The sequence below is a fragment of the Notechis scutatus genome, chromosome 2, assembly GCF_049901735.1.
Source record: "Notechis scutatus isolate UNSWTSFEM ecotype Mainland chromosome 2, rNotScu1.2, whole genome shotgun sequence".
NCBI classification, from domain to species: domain Eukaryota; kingdom Metazoa; phylum Chordata; class Lepidosauria; order Squamata; family Elapidae; genus Notechis; species Notechis scutatus.
This window is the reverse complement of record NC_142010.1, coordinates 265834603-265852352: the sequence shown is the minus strand read 5'-3', so window position 1 is coordinate 265852352 and position 17750 is coordinate 265834603. Positions and strand designations below refer to the sequence as shown.

At 46.8% G+C, this 17750-nt stretch overlaps 2 protein-coding genes across 3 annotated transcripts in view; both read left to right on the top strand.

The window, feature by feature from the left end:
- Positions 1-10076, top strand: part of SPMIP6 (sperm microtubule inner protein 6) — a 32016-nt gene extending 21940 nt beyond the window's left edge. Inside the window, exons 5-7 of one of the 2 annotated variants that reach the window (XM_087958770.1) lie at positions 514-727; positions 5914-6003; positions 9896-10076. In XM_087958770.1, coding sequence (XP_087814896.1) covers positions 514-727; positions 5914-6003; positions 9896-10004 — 413 coding nt within the window. In that variant the 3' untranslated portion in view covers positions 10005-10076. Of the gene's footprint in view, positions 1-513; positions 1501-5913; positions 6004-9895 lie in introns of those variants that run through there. The other variant, XM_087958769.1, reaches the window with a different exon arrangement.
- Positions 10077-16763: 6687 nt separating this feature from the next.
- Positions 16764-17750, top strand: part of MYORG (myogenesis regulating glycosidase) — a 37409-nt gene continuing 36422 nt past the window's right edge. The window contains exon 1 of the mRNA XM_087958758.1: positions 16764-17019. The gene's annotated coding sequence lies outside the window, so the exon portion shown is untranslated. The remainder of the gene's footprint in view (positions 17020-17750) is intronic.

Below are 17750 nucleotides of genomic sequence, written 5' to 3'. Positions count from 1 at the left end.
CCCTTATATAGACAGCTTCTTAAAGTGGCAGTACCCTGCTGACTCATCCTCAGTTCATCATCTTGGCTTACAGCCTCACAGCAGCTGGTCAGCTATTAAATCTTCAAAATCCACTCTGTCTTCCGGATTTGACCGGCTTCCGAAAAGTTGCAACATCAACATGCCTGGTCTAAGGTTCCAGCCCTCAAGATATTTTGATGGCTTGTTCCTGCTGCTGGGTAGTTATGGCTGTTTTAGAATAGAATAGAATAACAGAGCTGGAAGGGACCTTGGAGGTCTTCTAGTCCAACCCCCTGCTAAAGCAGGAGACCCTAAACCATTTCAGACAAGTGGCTGTCCAGTCTCTTCTTAAGAACCTCCAGGGATGGAGCACCCATAACTTCTGGTGGCAAGCTGTTCCCCCTGGTTGATTGTCCTCCCTGTGAGGTTGCTTCTTGAACCCGCTGCCGATGGGCCGAGTCTCTCTCAGCTCTGCCTTCTAACCCTCCTCTCTTTCTGACCTTTTTTCTCCAGAACGGGAAGTCGTGGTCAACATGTTGAATAGCTTGTCTCGGAAGCAGCTTCCGTATGTCCGGCATCAGTACCCCATCCCAGGCCGGATGCCCTACCAAGGCTACTACAGCCCTTGCACCGGCCGCCATTACTGCTTGCGTGGAATGGACTACTACGTGGACGGAGCCCCCAGCACCGAGAGGCAGATTAGCCAGCTAGTTGAGAAGATTGTAAGGTTCGGAGGGTTTGGTCCGGCAGCTGCCTCTTCCTCCAACTCCTCCTGGGGGTCTTTTGGGGGAGGGCTGAGTGGCTCGGACAGACCAGTGGGGCACGGCAGTGACAGGCAGAGGCCAGGATGCCACCCTGGAGTTAGAGTTAGGGTCCATAAGGTGGAGACTCCAAGCTGGAGAGCAACCAGCCTTGGTGAAGTTCTCTCCAAAGTTTACAATTTTTAAGACTTGCGGGCTACAACTCCCAGAATTTCTCAGCTAGCCAGGCTGGCTGAGGAATTCTGGGAGTTGAAGTCCACAAGTTCTTAAAGCTGTCAAATTTGGAGACCCCACCTTAAGGTCCATGGGCAGTTTTTTTTCTTGACCTCAGCAATGCTATGACGGGCAGACATGCTGGCGAGGGAATTCTGGGAGTTGAAGTCCATCAGTCTTAAATCATGCCGGCTGGAGAACTCGGGAAATTAAAACCCACCCACCTTAAAGCTGGCTGGCTGGGGAATTCTGGGACTTGGAGTCCACCAGTCTTAAATCATGCTGGCTGGAGAACTCGGGAAATTAAAACCCACCCATCTTAAAGCTGGCTGTTTTGGGGAATTCTGGGAGTTGGAGTCCACCACTCTTAAAGCATGCTAGCTATGGAATACCAGATGTTGATGTCCACCCCATCTTAAAGTTGCTGAGGTTGAGAAATGCTGGCCCAGAGCACCAGTCCTCCTGCGCTCCTTTCTTCAGAACTATCCTTCCCACTGCCTGAAAATGTCCTCTCACCAACAGTGGAGGTCAGCCTTGTGCTTCCGTTGACAAGAAGGAAGGCAAAATTCCTGCTACAGGAGCCCTGATTTCAAATAGCCAGCTGTTGTTCCTGGGATGAGAGCTTCTTCTGATGTTTTTTTCCCCTCTTGAGGGGTTGGTGGAGGAGGAAGAGGAAGAGGAGGAAGAGGAGGAGGAGGAAAATGAAAAGGAGGAGGAGGAAAAGGAAAAGGAGGAGGAGGAGGGGTTGCATTGAATTTCCTAAGCTGCTTCATGAACGAATTTTGTAAAATGGTTTACAGCAACGGGTTCCATCTCTACATGCCAATTGACCCATCACAGGTTTTAGAAGAACATCTGCATGGATAGCAAAGGAAGCTTTATGGGAGAACCCACAATTTTAGTTGCTAAATAGCAACCGTGTGTCTGTTAAATAAAAGATCAATGGGGTAGATTTCATGAAGATCCATGCTGGCTGGGGAATTCTGGGAGTTGAAATCCACACACCTTGAGTTTACTAAAGTTGAAGGACAGTGCTGTATACTGTGGTCATATTTCCCTCCTACACAAACAGAGGGGAGGGGGACAGAGACAGACAGAGACACAGAGAAAGATGGAGTGAAAAATGGAGAGAGAAAGAGAGATGGAGAAGGGGAGAGATGGGGAGAGAGAGACAGAAATGGAGAGAGAGAGAGAGAGAGAGAGAGATGGAGATGGCAATGGAAAAAGAGAGATGGGGAGAGAAAGAGAAGGACAGAGAGATGGAGAGAGAGAGATGGAAATAGAAAGAGAGAGAGATGGAGAGAGAGACAGATGGAGAGATGGAGAGACAGAAATGGAGACAGAAAAATAGAGAGAGAAGATGGAGACAGCAATGGAGAAAGAAAGACAAAGATGAGGAGAGACAAAGAGAGATGAAGAGAGAGATGGAAAGAGAGAGAGTGAGTAAAGGACAAAAAAGAGTGAAAGAGATGGAGAGAAATGGAGCAAGAGAAACAGATGGTGAACAGAGAGAGGGACTTGCATTTAGCACTGGAGGAAAAAACCCTTTCCTGTGGGGACTTAAACATACAAATGTTAATTTTTTCACCAACACCACAGAAACAGGTGGACATTCTCTGTGTTTACCTCGTCCTCCTTGTGTGCAGAGCACTCTCTCCTAACTTAAAAAAAAAATGTAGGCTGAATTAAAAATTAACTGCGAAGTCTACATGTCGGAGCCGATAAGCTCACCATGCCAATGTCGGTTCCAAAGTCTTTGTTGTGCCTGTCTAAAACCGACCAAGGATGGGACGAGAGGAAGGAAATACTAGAATGGCCATAAAGGGATTAGATATCCTGACATTCTTGGAAGAAAAAGAAAGAGGAATGCCATCCTGTTAAATCACTTCTTAGGATGACAAGATTCAGCAAATACTTCAGGAAGGCATTTGATAAAGTAGATCCCAACCTATTTCTTGGCAAGATAGGAGAATGTGGGATATTCCAGCAACCAATTTGCCACAGGTAGTCCTCGACTTACAACAGTTCATTTAGCGACTGTTCAAAGTTAGTTTATGTAACAAACGGGGCAAAAACAGTCCTAAAACGAGGCAAAACTGACTTAACAGATGTCTCACTTTTAACGCTGTGTTTTGATCGATGCTTTTATTTTTATAGTGGGAGGGGCCCCTCAAAGAGGGGCATATATGGCTCTCAAAAATCACCATCTGCGAAGTGTTGGAAATGCCATCAGACACCTGGATCATTTTACTATATGTGGTGGACATGTGAGGAAGCTAAAAGATATTGGACTAAAAATACCCACATGGTTGGGGGGGGAAAATGACAAAAACAGCACCTAGATTTAAAACCAGAGACATTTTTATTGGGAATTTTACCTGAAGGTTACAATAAAGAAGTGACATACTTGATTATTAATGTATTAACTGCAGCTAGAATTGTATTTGCTTAAAATTGGAAAAAATGAGAAAACTCCGATGGAGGAGGAGGTGATTAAGAAAATAATGGAATGTGCAGAAATGGGCAGATTAACATTAGCAATTAGAGAGCAAGAAGAAAAAAGACTATTATAAGATATGGGGTTTATTCTATCCATGGTTAAATAGAATAGTAGGAAATGGAAGTATATTATAGTAATTATGATATGTTATAACTGATTATCTTTAAATAAAATATAATATGAATAAAAATGAGTCAGAATTGAGATGTGCTCTAAAGGATAATATGGAATTGAAATTAAAGTCTAATGATTGTATAGTAAGAATATAATATGATATGGAAAGTTAATTAATGCAATATAAATGTAAAAGAGTATAGATATTGTGCACAGGATATAAGTACCAACCAACACATCGTATAACTGAAAGAAGGTTTTATTTGTTGTTTTATGTTTGTTGTTAAAAATAAAAAAAAACTTTTTATTTTATTTTTTTAAAAGTCACCATCTGGCTCCAGGGTTGCCAACACAGCTTCGAATGTCTGTGGCAGGGGTGTCAAACTCGCCGCTGCACAGGCTGGGTGTGTCATGCGCTGCCCATGCTCACCCCAGTTTAGCGAGCGGCGAGGGGGGGGGAAGGTCGCAATAACGACAATGTGACGATGCGAGCTTGACACCCCTGGTCTATGGAGATCCTCAGTCATCCAGGTCATGGTTGTCCCAAAGTTGTTGTTTTTTGCAAGAGGCAACTGGGAATAGTTGGCACAGCTTCACCCCGTTCTGACCCAACCGGGTTCCCAAAGAACAGACAAAGGCAGCAGCCCCCCACCTTTTAAGGTTTAATATCAAATTCTGCTTTCCACTAATTAGCTCCAACAAGAAAGAGCCTTGTCAAGTTGTTTGTCCAGGCTGCCAAAAACCCAGAGATAAGAACTAATTTACAAAATTCTCCAAACACCAAACTAAGATGTCCACCCGTTGAGTTTCAGAGCTTCTTTGCTGTCTGCAAAGAACGCTTTTCCAAACCTGGCTTTTATCCTCTTGAGGGAGGGGCCATTGCCTTGCAGCCTTACTCCCGAGTCGCCTGTGCTGCTGTCATTGTTCTTTCCTCCGAGCAATCCTTCGTGCACGCGCACTTGGCACAGGCTCCTCGGGAACCTCCTCATCGCTGCTGCCAGTCCTCACAATCTCTGAAGGCAGCAGTCCACTCCCGGATGGTCCCGGCCCTTCATCAGAGTCCTCGCTCTCCTCAGCCGTCCGCACCTGCTGCCAGCTAACCACAATACCCCAAGAGGTTCAGAAAGCCCCCTAGCCCCAACTCACAACTCAGTCTTGGCCCTATAGAGATGTGGCAAAAGTTGGCTCCAACAATTCAGCAGAAAGCAGCAGTTTCAAGTGTGGCAAGTTGTACAGGCTATCCAGGAGACTGGTAGGGCCGCCACTGGAGGTTTTTAAGAAGAGACTGCAGCCGCTTGTCTGGAATGGTTTGGGATCTCCTGCTTGAGAAGGGGGTTGGACTAGGAGACCTCCAAGGTCCCTTCCGACTCAGAATAGATTGAACGGATGGATTGAAAAGATATTGGTTGGCAGAGCACTAAAAAGATTCTAAGCTAAACTAACTAGCTAACTAACCAAGGAGAGAAGCAACTTGGAACTAAGGAGAAACTTCCTATCGGGGAGGACAATTAACCAGGGGAACAGCTTGCCACCAGATGTTGTGGGAACTTCATCACTGGAGGCTTTCAAGAAGAGATTGGACAACTATTTGTCTGAAATGGTGTAGAGATGTTGATGGCAAATCTATGGCGCTTAGAGCCCTCGCCAGCTGTTCTTCTGGTTTATGGCCTGCACATGTGTGCCGGTCAACTGGTCTTTGAGGGTGCCGGAGCACTGGAAAACGGCCAAAAAATGGCCCGTTTTTCAGGACATTTTCTGGGTCGTTTTTGACCCATTTTAGGCCATTTTCTGGCCATTTTCCAGGCCATTTTAGGCCGTTTTTCAGGCTGTTTTTCGGGCTGAAAAATGGTCCAAAATGCCCTGAAAATGCCCCCCAAACAGCCTGAAAATGGCCAAAAATGGCCAAAAAACAGGGTGTTTTCCAGGCCATTTTCAATCCATGGGCCACTTTAGGCCATTTTTAGACCATTTAAGACTGTTTTTCAGGCTGAAAAATGGCCCCAAAAGGGCCTGAAAATTGCCCCAAAAGCAGGCTGTTTTTCGGGTGATTTTGAAAATGGCCCAGAAAATGGTCTGAAAACAGTGCCAAAAATTCCCCCCAAACAGGCATGTGCACACTGGCCAGCTGGTCTTTGGGTTTCCGGCACCCACACATGCATGAACATCCATGCGCATTCCAATTTGGGCACTCGGTGCCAAAAAGGTTCGCCATTACGGGTCTAGGGTCTCCTGTTTGAGTAGTGACTCCCAAGAGAGTAGTCAGCACTGTGTGTCTAGTCTAGTGACACTTCTAATCATGCTCCTTTCCCTCCTTTTGTCTTCCAGGAGTTTCCCATACTACGACCACCAGGTGGACATGATGCTCTGTGCACGTTTGCCAAGCCTGCCTCCATCTTTCCCGTATATGAACCTTAAGTAAGGAAATCCAAAACTTGCATTGAAAAAACAAAACTGCCCCATATAATGAAGCGCAGTGGTCCCCAACTGTTGGTGAGGGAGGGGGAAGGAAATGGTTCTGTGGTGGGGGGGGGGGACAGGCACACACACACACACATGCACAGCTCCATTTGCACGAGCAGCGGGCATTTGCACACGCGCATGGAGCTGGGCAAGAAACAATGAATGGAAATTAATCAAGGGGAGAAGCAACCTGGAATTAAGGAGAAACTTACTAATAGTGAGGACAGTTAACCAGTGGAACAGATTGCCACCAGAAGTGGTGAATGCACTGCAAGTTTTTAATTAGATTTGTCTGAAGTGGTGTACGGTTTTTCCACCTAGCCAGGGGGTTAGACTAGAAGACCTCCAAGGTCCCTTTCCAATGCTATTCTGTTATTTAATGGATGGAAGCTTCTCAGGGGGATCTTCAACCTAGAATTAAGGAGAAACATCCTGACAGTGAGAACAGTTAACCAGTGGAGCTACTTGGCCTAAGCCTGATCCGCTTAAGAGCGGTGCGCTTCACTTAACAACGGCAGTAACTTGCTCAACCACTGCTGAGGGAAAGGAAAGTAAAAGCAGGCATGGCTTAATCAATGCCTTGCTTAGCAGTGGAAATTCTGATCGCAACTGGGGCCATAAGTCAAGTACTCCCTGTGGGAACATGGAGGCCCTGTCAAAATCCACTCCGTCTTGTGGATTTGACCGGCTTCTGGAAAGTTCCAACTTCAACACACCTGGTCTAAGTTTCCAACCCTCAAGATATTTTAATGGCTTTTTCCTGCTGCTGGGTAGTTATGGCTGTAATAGAATAGAATAGAATAGAATAGAATAGAATAGAATAGAATAGAATAGAATAGAATAGAATAGAAGTAGAAGTAGAAGTAGAATAGAATCAGAAAAGAATAGAAATAGAATAGAATAGAATAGAATAGAATAGAATAGAATAGAATAGAATAGAATAGGAATAGGAATAGAATTGAATTGAATGAAGAATAGAATAGAATAGAATAGAATAGAATAGAATAGAATAGAATAGAATAGAATAGAATAGAAGAATAGAATAGAATAGAATAGGAATAGAATTAGAATTAGAATAGAATTGCATAGGAATAGAATAGGAATAGAATAGGAATAGAATAGAATAGAATAGAATAGAATAGAATAGAATAGAATAGGAATAGGAATAGGAATAGAATAGGAATAGGAATAGGAATAGGAATAGAATAGAATAGAATAGAATAGAATAGAATAGAATAGAATAGAATAGAATAGAATAGAATAGAATAGAATAGAAATAGAAATAATAGAAATAGAATAGAATAGAAATAGAATAGAATAGAATAGAATAGAATAGAATAGAATAGAATGAAGAATAGAATAGAATGAAGAATAGAATAGAATAGAAATAGAATAGAAATAGAAATAGAAATAGAATAGAATAGGAATAGAAATAGAAATAGAATAGAATAGAATAGAATAGAATAGAATAGAATAGAATAGAATAGAAATAGAAATAATAGAAATAGAATAGAATAGAATAGAATAGAATAGAAATAGAAATAGAATAGAATAGAATAGAATTGGAAGGGACCTTGGAGGTCTTCTAGTCCAACCCACTGCTCAGGCAGGAAACTCTACATCACTTCAGACAAATGGTTATCCAACATCTTTTATGAAAATGTCCAGTGTAGGAGCATTCACAACTTCTGGAGGCAACGTTGTTCTACTGATTAATTGTTCTTTTGAGAAGTTGTGCTTGGTTTGACACAACTGGCTAAGAGGAAATTTACAATATGCCTCCCAAGTTAAAATTAATTGACTCATCCAATTAAATTACAACAAGGCTCGCCCAACCTTGGCAACTTTCAGGCTCGTGGACGCCAACTCACCGCAAAACCATGAGGACTAGTAACATGTCCTTAAAATTAAAATAGAGAGGAAGGAAGGGAGGGAGGAGGGGTGAAATTAAATGCCCCCTTGTCTGAGATGGTATAGGCCCTATGCCATGATAGGGCCGTAATGGCGAACCTATGCCATGCGTGCCGGAAGTGGTATACAGAACCCTCTCTCCAGGCATGCCAGACATTGCCCGTTGATCTTCTGGGTTCCGGTGCACACATGTGCACCGGCCAGCTGGTCTTCACGCATGTGCGAGCACCGGAAATCAGAAAAGCAGCTCCAAGCGTGTGCATGCACACCGATCACTTGATCTTCCAGTTTCTAACATTCATGCATGCACGAAGACCAGCTGGCTGGCGTGCAAATGCACGTTAGAAACTGGTCTTCACATGTGCATAAGCGTCAGAAGCTGGAAGACCAGGTGGCTGGTACACATGCATGTGCCAGGAGCTGCTCTTCTAGTTCCAATGCGTGCGCATTTGGGCACTCGGTCCCTTTTTGTCGCGCACACATGCGCTCCTGTTTCAGCTCTCGGTGCCGAAAAGGTTAACCACCACTGCCATAGGGTCTCCTGCTTGAGCAAAGGGTTGGACTAGAAGACCTCTAAAGGTCCCTTCCAGCTCTGTTATTCTCTTAATTAATCAGTGGAAAGTTTGCCTCCAGAAATTATGGGGGCTCCATCACTGGAGGTTTTGAAGAAGAGACTGGACAGCCGTTTGTCTGGAATGGTGTAGGGTTTGGTGCCTGAGCAGGGGGTTGGACTAGATGACCTCCAAGCTCCCTTCCAACTCTGTTATTCTGATGACTTAGATTAGATGGGGCATGTAAGGGGCGTGCATAAGTGCACCATCGTGCCTACCATCCCTGTCCTATTGTACCCATTTATTCGTACCTATTTCCTGTATTCTTAGTTGTGTTTATACTTACACCTATTAGCTTGTAAGCAGTTGACAAATCAAATAAATAAAATAAAAAAGAAGGAAGGAAAGAAGGAAGGAAGGGGGAAGGAAGGAGAACAGGGAATGAAGGAAGGAAGGAAGGAAGGAAAGAAGGAGAGAAAAGGGAGGGAGGGACGGATTGGGAGAGAGGAAGGAAGGAAAGAAGCAAGGAAGGGGAAAGGAAGGAGAACAGGGAAGGTGAAGGAAGGAAGGAAGGAAGGAAGGAAGGAAGGAAGGAAGGAAGGAAGGAAGGAAGGAAGGAAGGAAAGGAAGGAAAGGAAAGGAAGGGAGGAGAAAAAGGGAGGGAGGGAGTGGGAGAGAGGAAGGAAGGAAAGAAGCAAGGAAGGGAAAGGAAGGAGAACAGGGAAGGTGAAGGAAGGAAGGAAGGAAGGAAGGAAGGAAGGAAGGAAGGAAGGAAGGAAGGAAAGGAAGGAAAGGAAAGGAAGGGAGGAGAAAAAGGGAGGGAGGGAGTGGGAGAGAGGAAGGAAGGAAAGAAGCAAGGAAGGGGAAAGGAAGGAGAACAGGGAAGGTGAAGGAAGGAAGGAAGGAAGGAAGGAAGGAAGGAAGGAAGGAAGGAAGGAGAGAAAAGGGAGGGAGGGAGTGGGAGAGAGGAAGGAAGGAAAGAAGCAAGGAAGGGGAAAGGAAGGAGAACAGGGAAGGTGAAGGAAGGAAGGAAGGAAGGAAGGAAGGAAGGAAGGAAGGAAGGAAGGAAGGAAGGAAGGAAGGAAAGGAAGGGAGAGAATACCCATTCCTAAGAGGTCTGTAAGGGGCGTGCATAAGCGCACCATCGTGCCTACCGTCCCTGTCCTAATGTCCCCATTTATTCCTACCTATTTCCTGTATTCTTACTCATGTTTATACTTACACCTATTATCTTGTAAGCGGTTGACAAATCAAATCAATAAAATAAAAATAAATAGATCCCTTGGAGTTTAGAAGGTTGGAATGTTCTGGCATCGTGGAGGTTTGGAGAGGCAGCCCTGGTGGGCTTTACTGGGGGTGCTTAATTCTCTTTTCTCTCCTTGCAGGTGGGACACAAGTCATTTTAAGAGGTCTGGAGGGCTGGAGAGGGACAGCTATATCATTCACCCTGAGTTCGTTTCAGAGGCTTATCCCACTCCGCCATGTTGGTATTAAGAGAGTCGAGAGAGACTGCCATTAAAAAGTGCCACTGGTGACGAACTATGCCGTGGGCTCCGTTGAATTCTCTTTCCCCCATAACCACCACCACCAAAAAAGGCAGAGGGCCAAAGAAACAGGTCTCGGTGCGGCCCTTGGCGCTCTCTGAGCTTGGTGGCTTTCTTGCAGATGTTTCATGACCCAACTAGGTAACAGCATCAGTGCTAGAAGGGACGGGGGGGGTTGCTCTCTGTTGATGTACAAGGGGTCTGCTCTATCAGCATTGGTGAGAGTATGCTTGGTGGTTCCTTGATTGGATTGTGGTCTTGTCTCTGTTGTGGCCTGTCGGCTGCCGGTCTCTCCAGCAGCCGAATCGGAGGAGGAGGAGGAGGAGGAGGAGGAGGAGGAGGAGGAGGAGGAGGAGGAGGAGGAGGAGGAGGAGGCGGCGTGGGAGTCAGAGCCAGCATCAGGGCAACCTGGGAGCTCCCAGGAGGAAGGGGGAATGGAGCTGGCAGAGTGGGAGAAAGAGAGACGGAGGCAGAGCCTGTGCCGTCCGTCAGACCTCAGATGGAGAGTCAACAGCCCCCAGGCCTGGAGGTGGCTGATGAGGAAGAGGAGGAACAGCTGGGCCCAGTGCCTGAGGAGAGGAGAGCAGTGGAAATCTATGGGCCGGTCCTTGGGACGGAAGAGCCACCGCTGCTAGCGAAGCCCCACCCTAGCTATGGGGATAAAAGGCAGGGGGCGGAGATGAATAGATCTGGCAGACAACTATTCCTCTTCTGGACGGACGGACTTGTTAGCCTGCGGTGAGAGAGAAACTGTTTGCCGGGGCTCCTAATAAAGGAATCTTTGAGTTGGTTGTGTTTGGGGGGAGCTGGGTCAGAACAGCCTCACAATAATCCAATCAAGGAATAATCATCACCTAACAACTAGTTGGGTCATGAAATGCCTGCAAGAAAACAATCACAGCTAAGAGAAACACCAAGGACTGCATAGTACTTCCTCGTCCTCCTCATCATCCTCATCACCACCACCATCACAAATCCCTTCTAGTACTGATGACGTTACCTAGTTGGGTCATGAAACGTCTCCAAGAAAACCACCAAGCTCAGAGAGCACCAAGAACTCCACTGTCCTTCCTCCTCCTCCTCCTCCTCCTCCTCCTCTTCCTCCTCCTCACCACCACCACCACCACCACCATTATAAATCCCCCTCCCTTCTGGCATTGATGATGTTACCTAGTTGGGTCATAAAACGTCTTCAAGAAAACCACCAAGCTCAGAGAGCACCAAGAACTCCACTGTCCTTCCTCCTCCTCCTCCTCCTCCTCCTCCTCCTCCTCCTCCTCCTCCTCCTCCTCCTCCTCCTCCTCCTCCTCTTCCTCCTCCTCCTCACCACCACCACCACCACCACCATTATAAATCCCCTCCCTTCTGGCATTGATGATGTTACCTAGTTGGGTCATAAAACGTCTTCAAGAAAACCACCAAGCTCATAGAGCACCAAGAACTCCACTCTCCTCCTCCTCCTCCTCCTCCCCCCTCCTCCTCCTCTTCTCTGCCAACCCCACTCCTTTCTAGCACTGATGATGTTACCTAGCTGGGTCATGAAACGTCTGCAAACTCACACAGCACCAAGCTCCCCAGTTCAAGCCTGAGCTACAAAGATTCTTTTCTATTGGAATATCTTTTTCTAGCTAGCAATGGGGAGGGGGAGAAACCCTCCCCTCCCCCGGCACCAACCCCAGCCTTCACCTCTTGCAAAACAGGATGCAACCTAAGTGGAATTTTGCCTCTCTGAGCCCAGAGCACCACACTTAATCCCTGTTTTTAAGGCTTAGTTAGAGACGGTTGGAAAAAAAAATCATCTGAATTGCCTCTCTCTGTTTGTTTCCGCTGTTTAATTTTTTTCCCCCTTAAAAACCCTCTTTATCTGGAAAACAAGCCATAAAGAAATGCAACTCGAGGCCCGACAGGTGGTCATAAAGAGACTGCAATTTCAGGACCGATTAAGAAAGAAGAAAAAAAATCCACTTAACACACACCGACACAAGCCATAAAATCCGAAGGTGCCCGGGAAACGAGCTAGTCTAAAGGTTGTTAAGAACACAGCACGGAAGGAAGGGCGGTTCAACTTCAGAGGACTCAGCAGTGTGTATGATGTGTGCGTTTGTGTGTGTGTGTGTGTGTGTGTGTGTGTGTAGGGAAAAGCTCGTAACACGTGACAATCTGCAAAGCGGTCTCACCATCAATCCACCTTCAGAGTCATTAAAAGATCTAACAGGATTATCAAAAGAGCACACGTAAGTATGTACACACACATGCACAAACACACAAATACATTTAATTTTATTTTTAATTTTATTTTTAGTGTTGACTCCTGGCAATGGCAAGGTTTTCTTGGCAAGGTTTTTTGGCAAGTGGTTTCGCAATTTAGCCTTCCTTCCCAGGGTTGAGAAATGAAGGACCGACTGGTTCTTGTTTGCTTATTTACTTATTTGAGTGAAATTATTGTTGACTTTATTTCTTCTTGCAAGGGCTTGTGGCTTCGATCAAAGCCTGAATGTAAACAGGAGATTAAAAAAAAAACACCCAGCACACAAATCACACTTTGTAAACCATAGGACAGTGGCGGCTAACCTTATTGGGCTCCTATGCCAAAAATTCCGTGCGCACGTGCCGCATGCCAACACCCAGAAGGCAATGTGTGCGGGCCCTCCCAATGCCCCCTGAGCATGTGCACACGAGTCTCCCCCCCCCCTGCTACCGCCCCCTTACCTGCACTGTACCTCCCAGCTAATTTTCAGCCCGTTTGAGGCCTTTTTCAGCCTCCCAGAGGCTCGAGGGAAGCCTCTGCAGCCTTTGTAGGCCGAAAAATGGGCCCGTTTCGTATTCTGGAAATACAGGAAGTGATGAAACAGGCCTGGTTTTCAGCCTACGAAGGCTGCAGGGGCTTCCCTCGAGCCTCTGGGAAGGCCGAAAAAGGCCTCAAACGGGCTGAAAATCAGCTGGGAGATGAAGTGCAGGTAAGTTTGCCTCGTGTGCCCGCACAAATGGCTCTGCGTGCCACCTGCGGTACCCGTGCCATAGGTTCACCTGGCTGTAAATCAGAAGGCGTCTGACGACAAAACTCGTTTTTATCAAAAGGCACAAGCTTGGCCTTCCAATTTTGGGCTTCCAGTTCTCTCCTCCTACTCAATTCTGCAAAATCGCTATAAAAGGCTACCTCCTTAGAAGTACCCACTGCATCTTAGAAGAGACGGTCTTCGCAAACCCTAAATCCTGGTTGGATAAAAAAAAAAAAATCAAAGAGTTTGTTAATACAGATATATTAATAAGGTTCCCCAGAACACACCCAGCCCACAACCAGTGTGAGGAAAATGCAAAGTGCCAGGCATGAAGCCATGATGCAAATCTTCCATTATATGGATGAGGTTTGCCAGATATCTTGTGTCCATGTGTGTCTGTGTGTCTGTGCGTGCATTTAAAATGAAGCATTTCTTGTTTATGAAAAGTAGCTGAGGAATCAAGATAACCAGGAAGAATCAAGCCTTCTTTCTTCTCTTTTTCTTTTTCTTCCTTTCTTTTTTCCTTTTTTTCTTTCCTTTCTTCCTTCCCTTCCTCCCTCTTCTTTCTTTTCCTATCTTCCTTCTTTCTTTTTCTCTGCTTTTCTATTTTTCTCTTTCTTTTTTCTTTTTCTTCCTTTCTTTCTTTATTTTCTTTCTTTCTCCCTCTTCCTTTCCTTTCTTCCTTCTCTCCTTCCCTCCCTTTCTTTTTGTCTTTTCCTTCCTTTTTCCAGTTTTTCTGTTTTCCTTTCTTTCTCTGTATCTTTTCTTTCTTCCCTCTTTTTCTTTCTTTCTTATTTTCTTTTTCTTCCTTTCTTTTTTCCTCTTTTTTCCTTCCTCCCTCTTCTTCTTTTTCTTCCTTTCTTCTTTCTTTTTCTCTGCTTTTCTATTATTCTTCTTTTTCTTCCTTTATTCTTTCTTCCTTTCCTTTCTTCCCTCCTTCCCTCCCTTTCTTTTTGTCTTTTCCTTCCTTCCTTTATTCTGTTTTTCTCTTTTCTTCTTTTCTTTTTCTTTTCTTCCCTCTTTTCTTTCTTTCTTTCTTTCTTTCTTTCTTTCTTTCTCTTTCTTTTTTTCTTTCTTTCTCATTTATTTGCATGGCACCTTTATTATCCTGTTTACAAATAACTCACAGTCTCCTGGTGATTGGTTGGAAGTCATGCAGCTGGATTTCATGGCTAAGGTGGCACTAGAACTCAGAGTCTGCTGCAGATTGATTGGCCCAAAGTCACCCAGCTGGCCTTCAGGCCTAAGGCCGGACTAGAACACCCTGCCTCCCGCTCTTTCGCTTGGTACCTTAATCCTGAGACCAAACTGACCTTGCATGCCTCTCTTCCACTTCTCCAGCTCCTGGAACAGACTTTAGTGGGACGAAGTTTTTCCTAAGCTGAAGCTTTGCTGGGAAGCTGCCACTTTTAGAAGCACTCATGGTGGTTCTAGTATGTAGCCTGGTGTCTTTCCTTCAAGGTGCTTTTTGCTTTTCTCTTTAACTCTGGACCAGGATTTTCCACAGTTGGCAATGCTAAGACACACGGACTTCAATTCCCAGAATCCTCCCAGCCAGCATGCTTTAAAATGGGTGAACTTCAACTCCCAGAATTCCCCAGCTAGCTTGATTTAAGATGGGTGGACTTCAACTCCCAGAATTCTCCAGCTAGCTTGATTTAAGATGGGCAGACTTCAACTCTCAGAATTCCCCAGCTAGCTTGATTTCAGATGGATGGACTTCAATTCCCAGAATCCCCCAGCCAGCATGATTTAAGCTGGGCAGACTTCAACTCCCAGAATTCTCCAGCTAGCTTGATTTAAGATGGGTGGACTTCAACTCCCAGAATCCCCCAGCCACCATGCTTCCAAATGGGTGGGCTTCAACTCCCAGAATCCCCCAGTCAGCATGATTTAAGATGGGTGGACTTCAATTCCCAGAATCCCCCAGCCAGCATGATTTAAGATGGGTGGACTTCAACTCCCAAAATCCCCCAGCCAGCATGATTTAAGATGGATGGACTTCAATTCCCAGAATCCCCCAGCCAGTCTGCTTTAAGATGGGTGGGCTTCAACTCCAGAATTTCCCGGCTAGTTTGATTTAAGATGGATGGACTTCAATTCCCATAATCCCCCAGCCAGCATGATTTAAGATGGGCAGACTTCAACTCCCAGAATCCCCCAGCCACCCTGCTTTAAGATGGATGGACTTCAATTCCCAGAATCCCCCAGCCAGCATGCTTTAAGATGGGTGGACTTCAATTCCCAGAATCCCCCAGCCAGCATGCTTTAAGATGGGTGGACTTCAATTCCCAGAATCCCCCAGCCAGCATGCTTTAAGATGGGTGGACTTCAATTCCCAGAATCCCCCAGCCAGCATGATTTAAGGTGGATGGACTTCAATTCCCAGAATCCCCAGCCAGCATGATTTAAGGTGGATGGACTTCAATTCCCAGAATCCCCCAGCCAGCATGATTTAAGATGGATGGACTTCACTTCCCAGAATCCCCCAGCCAGGATGTTTTAAGATGAGTGAACTGCGGGTTTCTGGGAGTTGAAGTCCACCTGGTCTTTTCAAGTTGCCAAAGTTGGGAAACCCTGCTTGAGGGGGGGGTGGACTAGAAGACCTCCAAAGTCCCTTCCAGATAGGGTGTTCCTGGAATGGGACAATTAATAAATATGCTTTAAATCAGGGGTATCCAACTTTGGCTATTTTAAGGCCTGTGGACTTCAAGTCCCAGAATTCTGTCTTAAAAGTTGCTTAGGTCGGACATCCTGCCTTAAATAATCCACTTTTAGGGCTGATGGTGACATTTTGCTTCTTTTTTTTTCTTTCTTTTTTTCTTTCTCTTTCTTTTTCTTTTTCTCTTTTTGGTTTCCGCGTTGTACAACTCCTCCCCGCAAGCCATTTCCTTTCCGGAGAGGGACGTGTTTACCTACTTTTTGCAAGCGACAAACCTCGGTTCTCAACTCACCCGGGAAAAGTTCAAGTGGCCTTTCAGACGACCCTGCTGTGACCCGAAAGTTTATTTTAAAGCACGTGTGAACACGCAATTAAAAAGTTTGCAATGATGCCTCGGGTGTATTTCCACCCCACCCCCAGAAAGTCTTGGATCCCCTCGGGATTGAATGAATTAAGCCAGGATTGATTGCTTGATTTGCAGCGGATCGGATGCAATTACAGTCATACCTGGCGGGGGCAAGGTAAGCCTTTCCTGCCCTTTCCCGCCAGATAGACTACTCCTGCCTCGGGAGGCTCCGCATGAGGGGTGGGGAGAGAGAGAGAGAGAGAGAGAAAGCGCAGCCGAGTTGCGGGCAGAGGGGTGCTTGAAAGCAACCCCCCCAAGTTCCCCGGCTGGGCAAGGTAAGCCTTTCCTGCCTTTCCTGCCTTCTGGCGCTAGGTAGACTGCTCCTGCCTCGGGAGGCTCCACATTGGGGGGAGAGAGAGAGAGAGAGCAGCTGCGGGCTGAGGCTGCTTGGAAGTAACCCCCAAGTTCCCCCGGCTGGGCAAAATAACCCTTGTTGTGAGTGAAGCCCGGAGCCAGGTAGACTGCTCCTGCTTCGGGAGGCTCCACATCGGGGGTGGGGAGGGAGCGAGAGGGCCGGTCTCGGGCAGCAGCTGAGTTCCCGGCCCCTCGGGCAGCTCCCCCGCCGCAAAACTACAACTCCCAGAGTCCTTTTCCTTCCTTCCCTCCCTCCCCTTGTCCCCCCCCTCCCCTCCCCGTGCCACCTCCGCGCACCTGACGAGCAGCGCCGCGGAGCCCCTGCCGCCTCTCGTGCCCGCAAACGCCCCCGGGGCCGAGCTGGGGAGGGTCCCGCTGCAGCCCCGCCTGCAGCCCCCGCCTCCTCCGCCTCTTCTTCCTCCGCCTCCTCCTCTTCCTCCTCCGCCTCGCCTGGGCCAGCTCCTTAGTCCGGGCCAGGCATAAACAAGCCGGAGCTCCGCGCTCACCTGCGGCCGCCAGCACCAGCAGCGGCGCCCCGAACCAGGTGAGTGCAGGTGGGCGGCCCGGGCGGGTCTGGAGCGGGGCGGGCTGCCCGGGAAGTTCCCGGGACGGGCTGAGGGGGAGCAGCGAGGAGAGTCGGGGGTCCCGGCTTTGGGACTGAAGGAGGGGGGAGGAAAGTTGCTCCGCTTCCCAAAGTCAGTTTTTCTCCGGGAGGGTCTGGAAAGAAAAGGGGGGGGACTCCCTGCACACACACACACAACACAGATACACAAACATACAAAGAGAGAGAGAGAGAGAGACAAGCGGTGTGAGAGATACACACCATCACACCAAGGCAGTGACAGCCAAACACACAGAGAAAGACAGAAAGGCGCAGACTGATACAGACTCACAAACACACAACACAGATACACAAACATACAGAGAGAGACACGGACACACAAAGAGAGAGAGACACACACACACAGAGACAAGCAGTGTGAGAGAGAGATACACACCATCACACAAAGGCAGTGACAGCCAAACACACACAGAGAAAGACAGAAAGGCACAGACACAGACTCACAAACACACAACACAGATACACAAACATACAGAGAGAGACACACAAAGAGAGAGAGAGACACACACACACACACAGAGAGAGAGACAAGCAGGGTGAGAGAGAGATACACACCATCACACAAAGGCAGTGACAGCCAAACACACAGAGAAAGACAGAAAGGCGCAGAGAGATACAGACTCACAAACACACAACACAGATACACAAACATA